We start from the raw sequence: 17,700 nt of genomic DNA, 5'->3' as shown, positions 1-17,700 counted from the left end.
CACCCTATGAAGTCTTCAAATGATCTACCATTTTTTGGGGGACGCATACCCCCGTTGCGACCCCCCCAACATTTTGTACTGACCAACCTCAAGGCTCCCCCCGCCAGCTGCCATGACACCCGGACCTGCTTAAAAGAAATAAAACAAAACACAAGTTACATAAGCATACATCAAAAGCACAAGAAACAGATAAACCCACACCCCAATCCCATAAATGGAACCTAATTCAGGGCGGGTGGGTGGAAGCTAAGTTTTTTGCTTGTTTCTCCTCCCGCTTCTTCCGGCTCAATGCCGAAAACAGCGGGAGGAACAGTTACCACACCCTGGCTCCTCCCATCTCTCCCTCCTCCCTCACCTAACCTGTCCTTCCTATTGGCTGAACCCTCCCTCCTACGGCAGTCATGGAGGCTTCCCGTTAAGCCCTCCGTGCTGCCGTCCAGCCTCTGCTATAAATTAGGTATCGCCAGAATCGGACTGACCCACAGAATAAAGGTAACATGTAATTGATAACGCCTGGTGAACGCTGTATAAAAAAAAAACTAAAAAACTATGCCAGAATTGCTGTTTTTTGGTCACCGTGCCTCCCAAAAAATAAAGGATAACAAGTGATCAAAAAGTCGCATGTACCCCAAAATGGTACCAATAAAAGCTCGTCCCGCAAAAAAAAAAACGCCTTCACACCACTACGTCTATGAAAAAATAAAATTAGTTAAGGCTCCAATAAGTCAGGAAAGAAAAAATATGCAGTTGTGCCGACCCGAGGGGAACATTTCTTCTGTTTCAAGTGGCGAATTATCAAGGCCCCTAAAATAAGGGAACCAGGAAGGGGAGAGCCCAAGCATATCTGCTTGAAGCGAGGGTGCCCGTATTATACCAGGACAACACTTTCCCGGCAAAATTCCCCAAACTGCAAAGATGCCGAGTGTGGACCAAAAGGGGAATAAGTAAGGACCATTTATTAGTGAGACACCGGCCTGTGCAGAAAGGATTGTGTCACAGCGTAACACACATCTATGGATTATTTTATTGTTTTTTTTACCCCATTATTATACCACCTGACTATGCCCCTTATATACTCCGCCGAGCTTACATGTACCCCCTACATTATAAACGGAAACACCAGTAAAAGTACAAACAAAACTACTGCCAAGCAAAATCCATGCTCCAAAAGCCAAATGGTGATCCTTCCCCTCTGAACCCTACAGCATGCCCAAACAGCATTTTACTTCCACATATATGGCAGCGCCATACCCGGTAAAACCCTTTTAACAATTTTTTGGGTGTGTGTCTCCAGTGGCACAAGATGGGCACGACATATTTGGCACTGAAATAGCACATCTAGGGAAAAATTTTAATTTTACTTTGCATCATTTGCAGCGCAATCATTTATGGAAAAGACCTGTGGGGTGAAAATGCTCACTACACCCCTTAATAAATGCCTTGTGGGGTGCAGTTTTCAAAATGGCGTCACTTCTCAGGGGTTCCTTTTATTATTTCACATCAGAGCCACTGCAATTGTGAACCAATACTCTGTGAATCACCGAATTAGGCCTCAATTTTGCATGGTACTCTTTCACTCCTGAGCCCTGTCAAATGTTGAGGAAAAAGATTAGGGTCACATGTAGGGTGTTTCTAAAACCGGGAAACACAGCATATTAACCCCTCCCCGCCGCAGCCCTTTTTTCAGATTTTCATTTTCGTTTTTTCCGTCGATATAGTCCTATGAGGGCTTGATTTTTGCGGGACGAGTTGTAGGTTTCCGTTGCATCATTTATTGTGCTATATAATGAAGTAGAAAATGGGAAAAAAAGTTATTTGTGGGGTAGAAAATGAAAAAAACAGCGATTCCTCCATGGTTTTTTGTGCGTAGTTTTTTTGACGGAATTCACTGTGCAATTAAAACAACATGTTAACTTTATTTTTTGGGTCAATACGATTACGGCGATACCAAATATATATAGTTTTTTCTATATTTTACTACTTTTACAAGTAAAAACCTAAGTGTAAAAAATAAAATGTATTTTGTGTCGCCAAATTCCGAGAGCCGTAACTTTTTTATTTTTCCGTCGATTAAGTGGTATGAGGGCTTATTTTTTGCGGGATAAGCTGTAGTTTTTAATAATACCATTTTGGTGTACATGCAACGTTTTGATCACGTTTTATTTCATTTTTTTGTGGGAGATTAGTTGACCAAAAAAATAGAGGCTCTGGCGTTCACCGTGCGGGTTAAATAATGATATATTGTAATAGTTCAGACTTTTACGGACGCGGCGATACCAATTAAGTTTTTTTTTTTTTTTACTATGCTCTAGGGCAAGGGCGTAGCTAGGGGGGGCAGGCGGGGCATGTGCCCCAGATGCAACTACAACGGAAGGAAGGGGGGGCGCCGACCAGGGGAGTGGAGGCATGTGCCCTCCGGGCCGATACCCCCATAGACATTTAGTGCCATGGGCAGCACATGGGACAGGAGTGGGAGCTGTGTAATGTATGCACGATGTTCTCCTGCACAGGCAGAGCGTGTGTGTGTGTGCTCCGGGCAGCTGCATTATACGTCACATGTGACGTCATATAATGCAGCCGGCCATACACTCTGCCTGTGAGGAGAACACCATTGAAGTGTTCAGCTCCAGCTAGCAGACAGACAAGCAGGGAGGATGGAGGAAGAGAGGGATGGGGAGGAGCAGTCTTATCCACAGCTATTCTCCTGCCTGCAACGTGTGACCCCTCATAACATGAAGATCCCACTACGGAGCTCCGAACTGATAAGTACAGCTGTGTATGTGCAAGTAGGGGGAGGTGTGTGTGGAGGTGTGTGTGGAGGTGTGTGTGTGTGTGTGTGTGTGTGTGGAGGTGTGTGTGTGTGTGTATGTCTGTGTGGAGGTGTGCGTGTGTGTGTGTGCGTATGTGTGTGTGTAGGTATGTGTGGGGAGGTGTGTGTGTGTGTGTGGACGTGTGTGCGTGCGTGTGTCTGTGTGTGTGTGTGTGTGTGTGTGTGTGTGTGTGGAGGTGTGTATAATTGTGTGTGTGTGTGGAGGTGTGTGTGTCGCGCGCGTGTGTGTATGTGTGTGTGTGCGTGTGCGTGTGGAGGTGTGTGTGTGTGTGTGTGTGTGTGTGTGTGTGTGGAGGTGTGTGTGTGAGTGAAGGTGTGTGTTTGTGGGGAGGTGTGTGTGTGGAGTTGTGTGCTTGTGGAGGTGTGTGTGTGTGTGTGTGTGTGGAGGTGAGTGGAGGTGTGTGGAGGTGTGTGGAGGTGTGCATGTGTGTTTGTGTGTGGAGGTGTGTGTGTGGAAGTGTGTGTGTGGAGTTGTGTGTGTGTGTGTGTGTGTGGGTGGAGGTGTATCTGTGGTGGAGGTGTGTGTGTGTGTGTGTGTGTCTGTGGAGGTGTGTTTGTGCGTGTCGAGGTGTGTGTGGAGGTGAGTGTGTGTGTGTGTGTGGAGGTGTGTGTGTCGCGCACGCGCGCGCGCGCGTGTGTGTGTGTGTGTGTGTGTGTGTGTTGAGGTGTGTGTGTGGAGGTGTGTGGAAGTGTGTGTATGGAGGTGTGTGTATGTGTGTGTATGGAGGTATGTGTATGTGTTTGTGGAGGTGTGTGTGGAAGTGTGTGGAGGTGTGTGTGTGTGTGTGTGTGTAGGTGTTTGTGTGTGGAGGTGTTTGTGTGCAGAGGTGTGTGTGAGTGGAGGTGTGTGTGTGTGTGTATGTGGAGTTGTGTGTTTGTGGAGGTGTGTGTGTGTGTGTGTGTGTGTGTGTGTGTGTGTGTAGAGGTGTTTGTGTGTGGAGGTGTGTGTGTGTGTGTGTGTGTGGAGGTATGTGTGGAGGTGTGTGTGTATGGAGGTGTGTGTGGAGCTGTGTGTGGAGGTGTGTAAAGGTGTGTGGAGGTGTGTTTGTGTGTGTGTGTGTGCGTGTGTGTGTGTGTGTGTGTGTCTGTGGAGGTGTGTGTGTGGAAGTGTGTGTGTATGGAGTTGTGTGTGTGTGTGTGTGTGTGTGTGGAGGTGTGTGGAGGTGTGTGTGTGTGTGTGTGTGTGTGTGGAGGTGTGGAGGTGTGTGTGTGTGAGTGGAGGTGTGTGGAGGTGTGTGGAGTTGTGTGTTTGTGGAGGTGTGTGTGTGTGTGTGTGTGTGTGGAGGTGTGTGTCTGTGTGTGTGTGTGGAGGTGTGTGTGTGGAGGTGTTTGGAGGTGTTTGGGGGTGTGTGTTTGTGTGTGTGTGTGGAGGTGTATGTGTATAGAGGTGTGTGTGGAAGTGTGTGTGGAGGTGTGTGTGGAGGTGTGTGTGTGTGTGTGTGTGTGTGTGGAGGTGTGTGTGTGTGTGTGTGTGTGTGTGTGGAGGTGTGTGCGTGTGTGTGTGTGTGTGGAGGTGTGTGTGTGGAGGTGTGTGTGTGGAAGTGTGTGTGTGGAGGTTTGTGTGTGTGGAGGTGTGTGTGTGTGTGTGTGTGTGTGTAGGTGTGTGTGTGTGTGTGTGTGTGTGCGTTTGTGTGGAGGTGTGTGTGTGTGTGGAGGTGTGTGTGGAGGTGTGTGAGTGTGTTTATAAATCGTTTTTGTGTCGGAGGTGTGTGAGTGTGTGTGTGTGTGTGTGTGTGTGTGTGTGTGTGGAGGTGTGTGTGGAGGTGTGTGTGGAGGTGTGTGAGTGTGTTTATAAATCGTTTTTGTGTCGGAGGTGTGTGAGTATGCATATAAATAAGTTGGGTGAGGGGATTCTGTATAATCTGTTTTAGTGGGGAGGAAGGATTTGACTGTATGGCCTCATGCACACTTCCGTCGGCCGTTGTACTGCCGCTAATGACGGTTTCCGTGAATCACGGACCTCACACGGATGGCTTCCGTGTACAGTCCGTTGTTTCACGGACCAAATCAATGCAAATGCAGAGACTGTTCCGTCAAAAACGGGCAGGAGTAGGACCTGCCCTATTTTTGAGGGAACGGTGGCACGATTGAGTTAAAACAATGGAAGTGTGCATGGACCTATTGAAATAAATTTGTCAGGGTGCTATCAGTTCAAACAACGGATAGCACCCTGATGAAAAAAACTGAAGTGGGCATGAGGCCCAAGGCCTCAAGCACACAACCGTTGCCATTTATACGGCTTCATATCACGGATCCGCAAAACAAGGACCGCACATAGAACTATACTGCTTGTAAAATGTACAAATGGCTTTATGCTCCAGTTACATTAAAATAAAAGTGAAAAAAAAGTTACACCTCATTGATTGGTTGATTAAGCAAACATTGTGAGTGGGAAGGAGATGTCGGGAAAGAGTTTGGGGGGGGGGGGCGCCAAGGTGAATCTTTGCCCCGGGTGCAGGAGAAACTAGCTACGCCTCTGTCTAGGGGGAAAATGGGGAAATGTTTTTTTTTTGCACTTTTAATTTTTTTCTTTTTTTTTTACATAAAGAAAAAAACTTTGTTTAACTCATTTTTACTTTTTTTTATTAGTCCCCCTAGGTGACTTCAACCAGCGATCGTCAGATCGCTTGCACAATATACTGCAATACTAATGTAAGTACTTATGTGAGGGCTCAATAGATGCACAAAGACGGCGGACCTGGGGGCCTTCATTAGGCCCCCAGGCAGCCATAGAAACCATCGCCCCACCCCCGCGCGATTGCGTTGCGGGGGGCGCAATGAGCTGTTAGAGGGGGTCGCCCCCCTCTTTCTAATGAGTTAAATGCTGCGGTTGCTATTGACCGCAGCATTTAACGAGATAAACGAGCGGGATCGGACTCGAGCGAGATGCCGCTCTTTACTCTGTAACATACAGCAAACACTGGCATCGTATGGAGCGGGTTCACTCTGTGAACTCGTTCCATACTTCCCCTACCCAACTTTGGCGTATGGATACGTCAAATGTCGGGAAGGGGTTAATTAGAGAGCTGTCTTGTTATAGTGGCACAAGCTGGGCACCACATATTGGCATATCTATAGAAAAAAATCCCATTTTCACTCTGAAACATCGAGTGCACACTAATTTTTGCAAAACACCGGCAGGGTTAACATGCTCACTTCACCACTAGCTGAATACCTTGAGAGGTGTAGTTGCCAAAATGGGATCACTTCTGGGGGGGTTTCCACTGTTTTGGACCCACAGGGGCTTTGCAAATGCGACATAGCGACCAGAAACCAATCCAGCAAAATCTGCATTTCAAAATCCAAATGCCGCTCCTTCCCTTGTGAGCCCTACTGTGTGCCCAAAGAGCAGTTTATGACCACAAATGGGGTATTGCCATACTCGGAAGAAATTGCTTTAGAAATGTTGGGGTTCTTTTTTTCCTTTATTTGTTGAGAAAATGAAAAATTTTGAGCTAAATCTACGTCTTTTTATTTTCACTGCCCAATTCTAATAAATTCTATGAAAAACTTGTGGGGTCAAAATGCTCACTACACCCGTAGATGAATTCCTCAAGGGGTGTAGTTTCCTAAATAGAGTTAGTTTTTGGGTGTTTTCACTGTTTTGGTCCCTCAGGGGCTTTGCAAATGTGACATGGCCTCTGCAAATCATTCCTGCTAAATTTGAGCTCCAAAAGCCAAATGGCGCTCTTTCCCTTCTAAGCCCTGCCGTGTCCAAACAGCCATTTTCAACCACATTGTTTTATTCTGGAGAAATTGCTTTACAAATTTTGCAGTGCCTTTTCTCCTTTAGTCCTTGTGTAAATGAGAAAAAATTAGCTAAACCTACATTTTCTTTGAAAAAATGTAGATTTTCATTTTCATCACCTACTTCCAATAATTTCTGCAATAAACCTGTGGGGTCAAAATGCCCACTATACCCCTAGATAATTTCTTTGGTGGATGTAGTTTCCCAAATGGGGTCACTTTTAGTGGTGCCCTTCAAACATGGTGCCTAAAATATATTCTAACAAAAAGAAGGCCCAAAGAATCCACGCTAGGGCCACATGTGGGATATTTTCTAACTCTGCAGAACCTGGGCAATAAATATTGAGTTGCATTTTTCTGGTAATACTTTCTGAAAAAAAACATGAAATTTGTAAATGTCACCTCTATTTTGCTTTAATTCCTGTGAAACGTCTAAAGGGTTAAGAAACTTTCTAAATGCTATTTCGAATACTTTGAGGGGTGAAGTTTTTAAAATAGGATGACTTATTGAAGGTTTCTAATATATGAGGGACTCAAACCCACTTCACATCTGAACTGGCCCCTGTATAAATAGCCTTTTTAAATTTTCTTGAAAATGTGAGAAATTGCTGCTAAAGTTCTAACCTTGTAACGTCCTAGAAAAGTAAAAGGATGTTCAGAAGAACAATGCCAATCTAATGTAGACATATGGGGAATGTTAATTAGCAACTATTTTGTATGGTATAACTGCCTGTCGTACAAGCAGATACATTTAAATTTAGAAAAATGCTCATTTTTGCAATTTTTCGCTAAATTTTGGTGTTTTTCACAATTAAATACTGAATGTATGGAGCAAATTTTGCCAGTAATATAAAGTCCAATGTGTCATGACAAAACAGTCTCAGAATCCCTTGGATATGTAAAAGCATTCCGAAGTTATTACCACATAAAGTCAAACATGTCAGATTTGAAAAATGGGGCTCTGTCAGGAAGGTCAAAAGTGGCCAAAGAGGTCCCACCTCTGGGACCCGCACCTATCTTAAGAACGGGGCCCCCTAAACCATGTTCTACCTCTTTCTCGCTGCCTCCCGGACATTTCCTGACTTCAATGTCGGGAGTTACAAAAAAAAGCATAGTTTGCTGAGTTACACTGTTTCCGTAAGTCCCATAGAACCGAATGGTAGTTACGGAAGCAGCGTAGCTCGCATGCTACGCTGCTTCCGTAACTGCCATTCACTACTATGAGAATTATGGAAAGTTACAGAGGGTGACTTCCATGAAGTCAGGAAGAGGCTGGGCGGTAGCAAGAGCAAATTTTCAAATTTCATTTTTTTTTGCAGAAATTCATTTTTAATCTATTTTTTTTTGTAACACAGAAGTTTTTACCAGAGAAACGCAACTCAATATTTATTGCCCAGATTCTGCAATTTTTAGAAATATCCCACATGTGGCCCTAGTGCGGTAATGGACTGAAACACAGGCCTCAGAAGCAAAGGAGCACCCAGTGGATTTTGGGGCCTCCTTTTTATTAGAAAATATTTTAGGCACCATGTCAGGTTTCAAGGGCTCTTTCGGTGCCAAAACAGTGGAAATCCACCAAAAGTGACCCCATTTGGGAAACTACACCCCTTGAGGAAATTATCTAGGGGTATAGTGAGCATTTTGACCCCGCAGGTTTTTTGCAGAAATTATTGGAAGTAGGCCGTGAAAATAAAAATCTTCATTCTTTCAAAGATAATGTAGGTTTAGCTAATTTTTTCTAATTTCCACGAGGACTAAAGGAGAAAAAGCACCACAACATTTGTAAAGCAATTTCTCCCGAGTAAAACAATACCCCACATGTGGTTATAAACGGATGTTTGGACACACAGCGGAGCTTAGAAGGGAAAGAGCGCTATTTGGCTTTTGGAGCTCAAATTTAGCAGGAATGGTTTGCGCAGGCCATGTCGCATTTGCAAAGCCCCTGAGGTACCAAAACAGTGAAAACGCCAAAAAAGTGACTCCATTGAGAAAACTACACCCCTTGAGGAATCCATCTAGGGGTGTAGTGAGCATTTTGCCCCCATAGGTGTTTCATAGATTTTATTAGAATTGGGCAGTGAAAACAAAAAAAATCCTTTTTCTTCAATAAGACGTAGCTTTAGCTCCAAATTTTTAATTTTCTCAACAAATAAAGGAAAAAAAGAACACCAACGTTTGTAAAGCAACGTCTCTGGAGTACGGCAATACCCCACACGTGGTCATAAAATGCTGTTTGGGCACACGGCAGGGCTCAGAAGGGAAGGAGCGCCAGTTGCTTTTGGTGTAGAGATTTTGCTGCATTTGGTTTGGTTTCTGGGCGCTATGTTGCATTTGCAAAGTCCCTGTGGGACCAAAACAGTGTATCCCCCCCAGAAGTGACCCCATTTTGGAAACAACACCCTCAAGGTATTCACCTAGGGGTGTAGTGAGCATGTTAACCCCACAGGTGTTTTGCAGAAATTCGTGTGCACACGATGTGGGAGAATGAAAATGGTAATTTTTCCTTAGATACGCCAATATGTGGTGCCCAGCTTGTGCCACCATAACAAGACAGCTCTCAATTATTATGCGGTGTTTCCCTGTTTTAGAATCACCCTACATGTGGCCCTAATCTTTTGCCTGGACATTCGACAGGGCTCAGGAGTGAAAGAGTACCATGTAAAATTGAGGCCTAATTTGGCGACATATAAAGTATTGGTTCACAACTGCAGAGGCTTTGATGTGAAATAATAAAAGAAACCCCTGAGAAGTGACCCCATTTTGGAAACTGCACCCCTCAAGGCATTTATTAAGAGGTGTAGTGAGCATTTTCACCCCACGTGTCTTTTCCATAAACGATCGCGCTGCGGAAGGTACAAATTTAAATTTTTCCCTAGATATGCCAATTCAGTGTCAAATATGTCGTGCCCAGCTTGTGCCACTGGGGACACACACCCAAAAATTGTTAAAAGGGTTCTCCCGGGTATGGTGATGCCATATATGTGGAAGTAAACTGCTGTTTGGGCACACTGTAGGGCTCAGATGGGTGGGAGCGCCATTTGGGTTTTGGAGCGTGGAATTTGCTTGGTAATAGTTTTGTTTGGAGTATCACTGTTGTTTCCGTTTATAATGTGGGGCACATCTGAGCTGGGCAGAGTACATTAGGGGCATAGTCAGGTGGTATAATAATAAGGTAAAAAAAATAATAAAATGATCCATAGATGTGTATTACGCTGTGATCGATCCTTTCTGCACAGGCCGGTGTCGCACTGATAAATGTCCTTCCTTATGCCCCTTTTGGTCCACACTCCGCACCTTTGCAGTTTGGGGAATTTTGCCGGGAAAGTGTTGTCCTGGTATAATACGGGCACCGTCGCTTCCAGCAGATATGTTTGGGCCCTCCCCTTCCTGGTTCCCTAATTTTAGTGCCTTGATACATCGCCTTTTGAAACAGAAGAAATGTTCCCCTCGGGCCGGCACAACTGGATAATTTTCTTTCCTGAATCATTGGAGCCTTAACTTATTTTATTTTTTCATAGACGTAGTGGTATGAGGGCTCTTTTTTTACGGGACGAGCTGTAGCTTTTATTGGTACATATTGGGGTACAATCAACTTTTTGATCACTTGTTATCCTTTTTTTGGGAAGCAAGGTGACAAAAAAAAAAGAAATTCTGCCATAGTTTTTTAGTTGTTTTTTTTTTTATACAGCGTTCAACATGCGTTATAAACTACATGTTACCTTCATTCTGCGGGTCAGTACGATTCCGTCGATACCAAATTTATAGAACTTTTTTTATAACTTTTTGCACAATAAAATTACTTTTGGAAAGAGAATGTATTTTTTCTGTCGCCAAGTTGTGAGAGCCATAACTTTTACATTTTTTCGTCGATGCAGCTGTTTTTTGCGAGACGAGGTATAGATTTTATCGGTACCATTTTTGGATACATGCGACTTTTTGATCACTTTTTACTTCAATTTTTGGAAGACAGTGACCAGTAATTATGGCAGTGTTCTTGAGGTTTTTTTTTTACGGCGTTCACTGCGCTGGATAAATAACATAATATTTTTATAGTTCAGGTCGTTACGGTCGCAGCGATACCAAATATGTATGGCTTTATTATTTTTTTCTATAATAAATGACTTGATAAGTGAAAAAGGGCGATTGTGTTTTGTGTTATTATTTTAAACTTTTATTGTATGTTTTACAACTTTTATTTTTACTTTTTTACACTTTTTTTTTACACTTTTCTTTAGTCCCACTAGGGGACTTGAATGTCCAACTGTTTGTTTGATGTTCTAATACATTGCACTACCTATGTAGTGCAATGTCTTGGAACTGTCAGTTGTTCACTGACAGCAAGCCGATCAGGCTCCGCCTCTGGGCGGGGCCTAATCAGCTTACGTAATGGCAGACAGGAGCCCATTGTTAGGGCTCCTGTTGCCATAGTAACAGTCGCCAGCCTTGCCATCGCATGGCAAGGCTGCCGATTTTCTACAAACCTCTAGGATGCAGCGATCACAATGGATCGCTGCATCGAAGGGGTTAATGCCAGGAATCGGAGCTAGCTCCGGTTCCTGGTGATAGATCGGGGTGTCCGCTGTATCATACAGTGGACACCCACTGCTGATGACGCCAGCTCCGCTTCTGAGCCGGAAGCTAAGGCGGCGCCATCTTGCCGATGGTACCGGAAGCCTCCTGGGCCCCGCCGACGACGAGGCATAGGAGGATTCCGTTACAGGCTGATCGGGAGGTAAGCATTAGCCCTCCGATCGCCTTTGCAGCCACCGGCAACCCAGCAATCACGTTGCTGGGGTGTCGGTGGCTATAAACTCCTCACATGCTGCGATTTCTATTGAACGCAGCATGTGAGGGGTTAATCGGTCGGATCGGAGGCCAGCTCCGGTCCTGGCCGATACCTCAGGGTGCCAGCTGTAACATACAGCTGTCACCCGGCGGTGATGTTGCTGGCTCAGCTCCTGAGCCAGCTTCATCTCCATGATGTACAGTAACGTCAAAATGCGGTAAGACACCGGTTTTAATGACGTTAATATACGTGATCCGGCGGGAAGGGGTTAAAGTGTAACTAAACTACTAAAAAACTTCTGACATGTCATAGTGAAATGTCAGAAGTTTTGAACGGTGGGGGTCCGAGCACTGAGACCCCCATGGATCGCTATAACAAAGTGGCAGAAGGACCGCTGTGCCGCTTAGTTTCTGATCTGCTCTTCTTGAAAAGCCGAGCAAGTGGTGTACCACTCCGAGGAATGACGATCAGAAACGAAGCGGCTTAGCATTCAATCGAGTGCTTTTGCCGCTTCACTTTAGCGATCGGTGGGGGTCTCAGTGCTCAGACCCCCCACCGATTAAAAAGTCTGACATATCACTATGACATGTCAAAAGTTTTATATTAAGAATATATTCTGTGAGAAAAGAGAGAAATAGTAAAAATAAGGGCCAGCACCTATTAGACCCTCGCCCGCCCACCACCCTGTCCCTGATAACGGTATGCGCCGTTTGCATATTGCCAATGCTGCCTGTGGCAGCATATGGCAAATAGTAACAGCCAGGGATCAATCTGAGTGGTCCCTGCAGTGATCTATGTAAGTCTGTTTAGAAAATACAACAAGGACATTGGCTGTCTTCCTCTCCCCTCACTGTAGTTGATCTGTGAGTGAAGAGAGAGACACTATAACCAAATCCTGAGCTGTACAAATGAAGTAAAGTGAAAAAAAACACAAACTTTTCATGTCTGTGCCCCCTGATCACCCCATTTGTGCCCCCTCATCCCCTGTGTGAGCACAAGTGATCAGCCAGTTTTACATATATTTTTTGGCGCTGGATTTAGGAATCTATTTATCTACCTAGTGATAAACTTTTTTTTTTTTTCTTAGTTTGAAAAAAAATACCAAAAAACAAAGAAAATGTTTTTTAGACATAAAACGTAAAAAAACGTAGTAGCCTAATGGTTACAGTTCTACCTAAATAATGGCTCAGAGAAGGTTTACTGTGGAGCAAGCGTACACCTTGATATGCTCCGGCAGTTCAGGCAGCCACACCGACTGCTTCAGAGGTGGAACTTTTTTCAGACAGTGACGGCTCAAGTTATACTTCTACCTCTGGACCCCAGGCCCTATGGTGGTAGAATCAATTGTTGCTGTCAAATCCCCGGTGCAGGGTCAAGTGGTGCAGGGCCTCCCATGTTCTGGGATCCTGCAATTTAATTTACCTCCAGGTCCCGCAACTGTCAGCAATCCCAGGAATAAATGTGGATGTTGCTAATTATACCCCTTTGAACTTCTTCCACATATTTGTCAGTGACCAAGTCCTGGAGTTAATTGTCCAATAGACATATATCTATGCAAGACAGTTTATTGCACAGAAACCCACATCCATCTACTCATCATGGACCCCTACTAGTGTCCCTGAGCTTAATTTTTTTTTAGGCCTAATCTAAATATGGGGTTGGTCAAAAAAACAACTATCCGCTCCTACTGGGCATCAAGAGCTGTCCACACTACCCCTGTATTTGCAGCAGTTATGTCCCGATACCGATATGAATCTATAATGCGCTTCATGCATTTTACAGATACCTCCCAAGTCCCCCAAAGAAATGAACCAAGCTACGGTCGCCTTAATAAATTGAGGCCTTTAATTTCCCTCCTACAAGAATCTTTCGTCAAATTCTACACCCCAGATCAAAATTTATCGGTGGATGAATCCCTGATTAGCTACAAAGACCGTCTTTCATTCCGGCAGTTCATCCCCTCCAAAAGTGCAAAATATGGCGTTAAACTATATAAAGTGTGCTAGAGCACAACAGGTTACACCTGTGGTTTCTTGATCTATGAAGGCAAAGACCGCCAAATTAATCCCCCAGGCTGCCCATAGACAATTGGCACATCTGGCAAAATTGTGTGGGACCTAATGGTGCCATTCCTGCACCAAGGGTACCACGTCTACACTAATAATTTTATAGCAGTGTCCCCCTTTTTAAATCCCTCCATGCTGCAAATACAGGGGCCTGCTAAACAGTCCATAAAAACAGAGTGGGATTCCCAAAGCAATTGGTGTCCAGACGTGTGGAAAGGGGGGCGTCATTCACACTGGTAAGCGAGCAGTTACTTGTAGTAAAGTGGAATGAGAAGAAGGACATCTATATGTTGTCCACTATGCATCCAGGCACCACGGTGGCTGTTAGAGAGAGGGGGCCATCGTGGAAAAGCGTAGGCCTGTCTGTGTGACAGAGTACAATAAATTCATGGGGGTGTAGATCTGTCGGACCAGATGCTTCAACTGTATTTAGTGAAGCGGAAGACCAGGGCCTGGTACAAAAAGGAAGCAATCTACCTAATTCAGATCACTACCTATAATGGGTTTGTACTTTATAAAAAAACACAAGGAACGCTCACCTTCCTCCAGTTCCAGGAGGAGGTTATTGAGCGTCTCCTATTTTACTCCAATGACCCTGCATAACCCTACAAGTCTGACGATGTGCAAAGTCTTTCAGAGCGCCATTTTCTTCACCCCGTCCCTTCCACCGAGACGCAAAGATATCCCCAAAAAAAGGTGCCGGATTTCCAGTAAGCATGGAAGGAGGAGGGATAGTCGATTCTACTGCCCGATGTGCCCATTTCAACTAAATTTAAATTTATATTTTCATTTTAGTTTGTGGGCTTTCCAAGTGGGGAGGAATTCTTTTGGGAGAGGTAGTAGAGTTTATTTATTCAGAAAATATTTTAACCCTTTCATATTTTAGATCATTTTTTTTCTTTTGAACAAAGCTGTTATTTTTATTAATATTTCTAATTGGTGATACGGGCATGATCTTTTTTTTTTATTTGGAGGATCACTAATAATCGAGCTGTTCCTAATCAATACACTATGGGCTTTACTACATTTGGGTTTTCGCAGGACCTCCTGCATCCGACAATGCTTCTGGAAATACTGACATCATTTTGGGGATTAGTGATCCTTTAGGGTATATTCACACGCTTAAAAAAAACGTCTGAAAATACGGAGCTGTTTTCAAGCCAAAACAGCTCCTGATTTTCAGCTGTTTTTTAAGCAACTTGCGTTTTTTGCGGCGTTTTTTACGGCCGTTCTTGGAGCTGTTTTTCTATTGAGTCAATGAAAAACGGCTCCAAAAACGGCTCAAGAAGTGACATGCACTTCTTTTTACGTTGCTTTATTTTACGTGGCCGTTTTTAAAAACGCCCTGTGGGAACGGAACGCCGTTTTTCCCATTGAAATTAATGGGCAGATGTTAGGAGGCGTTCAGCCCCCCGCATGTTTAGACGTTTTTCGGGGCGTTTACGGCTCGAAGAACGGCTGAAAATCGCCTGTGTGAACATACCCTTACTGTTCCTATAGATGGTTTTGGACACTGCCCCTTTATATATACTTTAACCGTTGGTTGTTTTGTGCACATAACAGTTCCTACCTTGCTGGGCAGAATCAGTTGGCACGTTCGTCATATAGGGATTGATGGAGCTAAAGAGACGTTGTACAACCAGTCACTGAAAAAAAAAAACCTTGTCATGACAGCCGTGCAGGTGTTGAGTGAACAGACTCGAGTTTGCAACATAGTTGGATGCATTTTCCTCCATTATTTTTTTTTAAATATTGCCCGTCACTCCAGTATAGTTTATTTTTTCCTCTCTGACTGATTTTATATTAGGACAGAATTCTGTCCACAATGACATCAGATGAGGGACAACTGCTTCTTTAGCAAGCCATAGTCATAAGTACAGGCAAATACGTCTATAGCGACATGCATCCGTTATAAATACACAGCTTCACTTCTCTTTTGCATGCTCACTACACCACTAGATGAATACCTTTAGGGGGTCTAGTTTTTAAAATGGGGTCATTTCTGGGTGTTTTTTTTTTTTGCTCAGGCAGCTCATTGCTTCTAAATGCTTGATATGGGGCCTATAATTTATTCAATTGTGCCCTGAAAGCCTCCATGTGCTCCCTTCCTTTTGGGCCCTGCCATGCGTCCAGGCAGCGTTTTAGGGCCACAATGAGGGTACTTTTGAAAACAGGAGAAACAGCTTGATGGATTTTGGGGTGTGTTTCTTCATTCTCATGTTCGCTTTACAAAGAAATCTGTCTTTACAATGACACATTTGTGTAAAAAGTGGAATTTTATTTTTTTCCACGTGCTTTACATTAAATTTAGCAAAAAACTGTGGGGTCAAAATGTTTGTGGCATCAAAGGGGGTCTAGTTTTCTAAATGGGGTAATTTATGGGGAGTTTCTATCGGTCTAGCAGCTCAAAGCCTCTCCAAATATGCGGTGGGGTCTAAAACATTTTCAAGCAAAATATGTATCCTGAAAGCCTCCAGGTGCTCCCTTCCTTTTGGGCCCTGCCGTGTGTTCAGGCCGCGTATTAGGGCCACAATGGTGGTATTTATGAAGACAGGAGAAACAGGGTGATAGATTTTTGGGTGTGTTTCTTTATTCTCATGTTCGCTTTACAAAGAAATCTGTCTTTACAATAACACGTTTGTGGAAAAAGTGGAATTTTTTTTTTTTTCACCTGCTTTGCATGAGTTCTTACAAAAAAACTGTGGGGTCAAAATACTCACTACACTTCTAGATAAATACCTTAATAGGTATAGTTTTCAAAATGGGGTCATTTGTGGGGGTTTCCATCATTCTGACCCCTATGAGGCCCTGAAAACCTGGTGCAGGAAAACAAAATGTACTTCAAAATGTATGAAATGATTATTAAATTTGTAAGTCTTCTAAATTGTTCAAAATGTATTTTATTTTTTCAAAATTGCTGCTGGAATAGAGTAAAGAGATGGAAATATATATTTAATTAAAAAAATGTACAGTATGTATGTACACATATGTGACATATTGCCAGTTCCAAATAGGGAAAAATGTTAATGTTAATTTTTACAAAATGTCATAAATTTAGATATTTTTTCATTAATTTACACAAATCGTATCAGTCTACTTTTACCAATAAAATAAAGTACAACATGGGACAAAAAAACGATGTCAGAATTCCTTGGATATGCAAAACTATTGCAGAATTATTCTCTGATAAAGTCACACATACCAGATTTGACAAATCTGGCTTGGTCATTAAGGTCCAAACAAGCTTGGTCATTAAGGGGTTAAAGAGAGGTGATACCTTTTTTTTTATTCTTTTTTTTTGTTTCTCTAATAAAACAGTGTGTTTGGTGCAACTTTCTAAATACTTTTTATTAAAAATTATTTTTACTTTTTGAGATACAGCTGCTTTATATCCTGAATAAATAGCGTCTGTATCTAGTGCTAAAACCTGTATCCGTCAGGTTAGTGGCACTGACGGGTACTGTGTCAGCGGGTTGGGGGGGGGGGTCGAATTGCGTGCGAGGGGAGAGAAGGGGGCCCAAGTTGTGTCAACAGCCCAAGGCACAGGGTACACTTAATCCGCCACTGCTGAGTGACCACACCCAGCACTCTGGGTCAAGTCATATAACATTGTAACAATATGCAGCCCATTATTGCCCCAGATATACTACAGTAGTTTGGGAAATTTTACTGGGAAAGTGTTGCCCTGGTATAACACGGGTGCCCTCGCTTCCAGCAGATGTGCTATGTCCCTTCCCTTCCTAGTTCCTAAATACTAGGGCCCTGAAACTGAAGGAATGTTCCCCTCTGGTCTTCAGATCGGGATGTTTTTTCATCGCCGCATTACTAGTGCCATAACTTTTTTATTTTTCGGTTGATGGAGCAGTGCGCGGGCTTGTTTTTTGTGAGACAAGCTGTAGATTTTATTGGTACCATTATGGGACATATACGACTATTTGATCACTTTTTATTTCATTTTTAGAAGAGGAAATTACCAAAACATGCCTATTCATCGCACAATATGTTGTGCCCCTGGAGAATCTAACCCCATAAATTGTTAAGCGGGTTCTCCCGGGTATGGTAATGCCTTACTTGTGGCCATAAATTGCTGTTTGCAGCTCCTTCAGCTCCTTCAACTTTCCCTCACCTCATAACATTAACCCTTTCCCTACCAGGACGGTCATGTCGGCTTCCCTTAAGCCTGCAGCTGCGTCCAGCCTCTTCTGGAGGGTGCCAGCTGTATAATACAGCTGTCACCCCGCGGTGATGGTGCCGGCTCTGCTTCTGAGCCC

General features: G+C 43.7%; 1 protein-coding gene across 1 annotated transcript in view; it reads left to right on the top strand.

Annotated features, from left to right (window-relative positions):
* The first annotated feature begins 2,548 nt into the window (after window positions 1-2,548).
* The window catches only part of LOC142652386 (uncharacterized), a 28,406-nt gene continuing 13,254 nt past the window's right edge, over window positions 2,549-17,700 (top strand). The window contains exon 1 of the mRNA XM_075828020.1: window positions 2,549-2,776. Within this exon, the coding sequence (XP_075684135.1) occupies window positions 2,655-2,776 (122 nt within the window). The 5' untranslated portion in view covers window positions 2,549-2,654. The remainder of the gene's footprint in view (window positions 2,777-17,700) is intronic.

This window comes from Rhinoderma darwinii, chromosome 5 (assembly GCF_050947455.1).
Source record: "Rhinoderma darwinii isolate aRhiDar2 chromosome 5, aRhiDar2.hap1, whole genome shotgun sequence".
NCBI classification, from domain to species: domain Eukaryota; kingdom Metazoa; phylum Chordata; class Amphibia; order Anura; family Rhinodermatidae; genus Rhinoderma; species Rhinoderma darwinii.
This window is presented reverse-complemented; position numbering and strand designations above follow the sequence as displayed.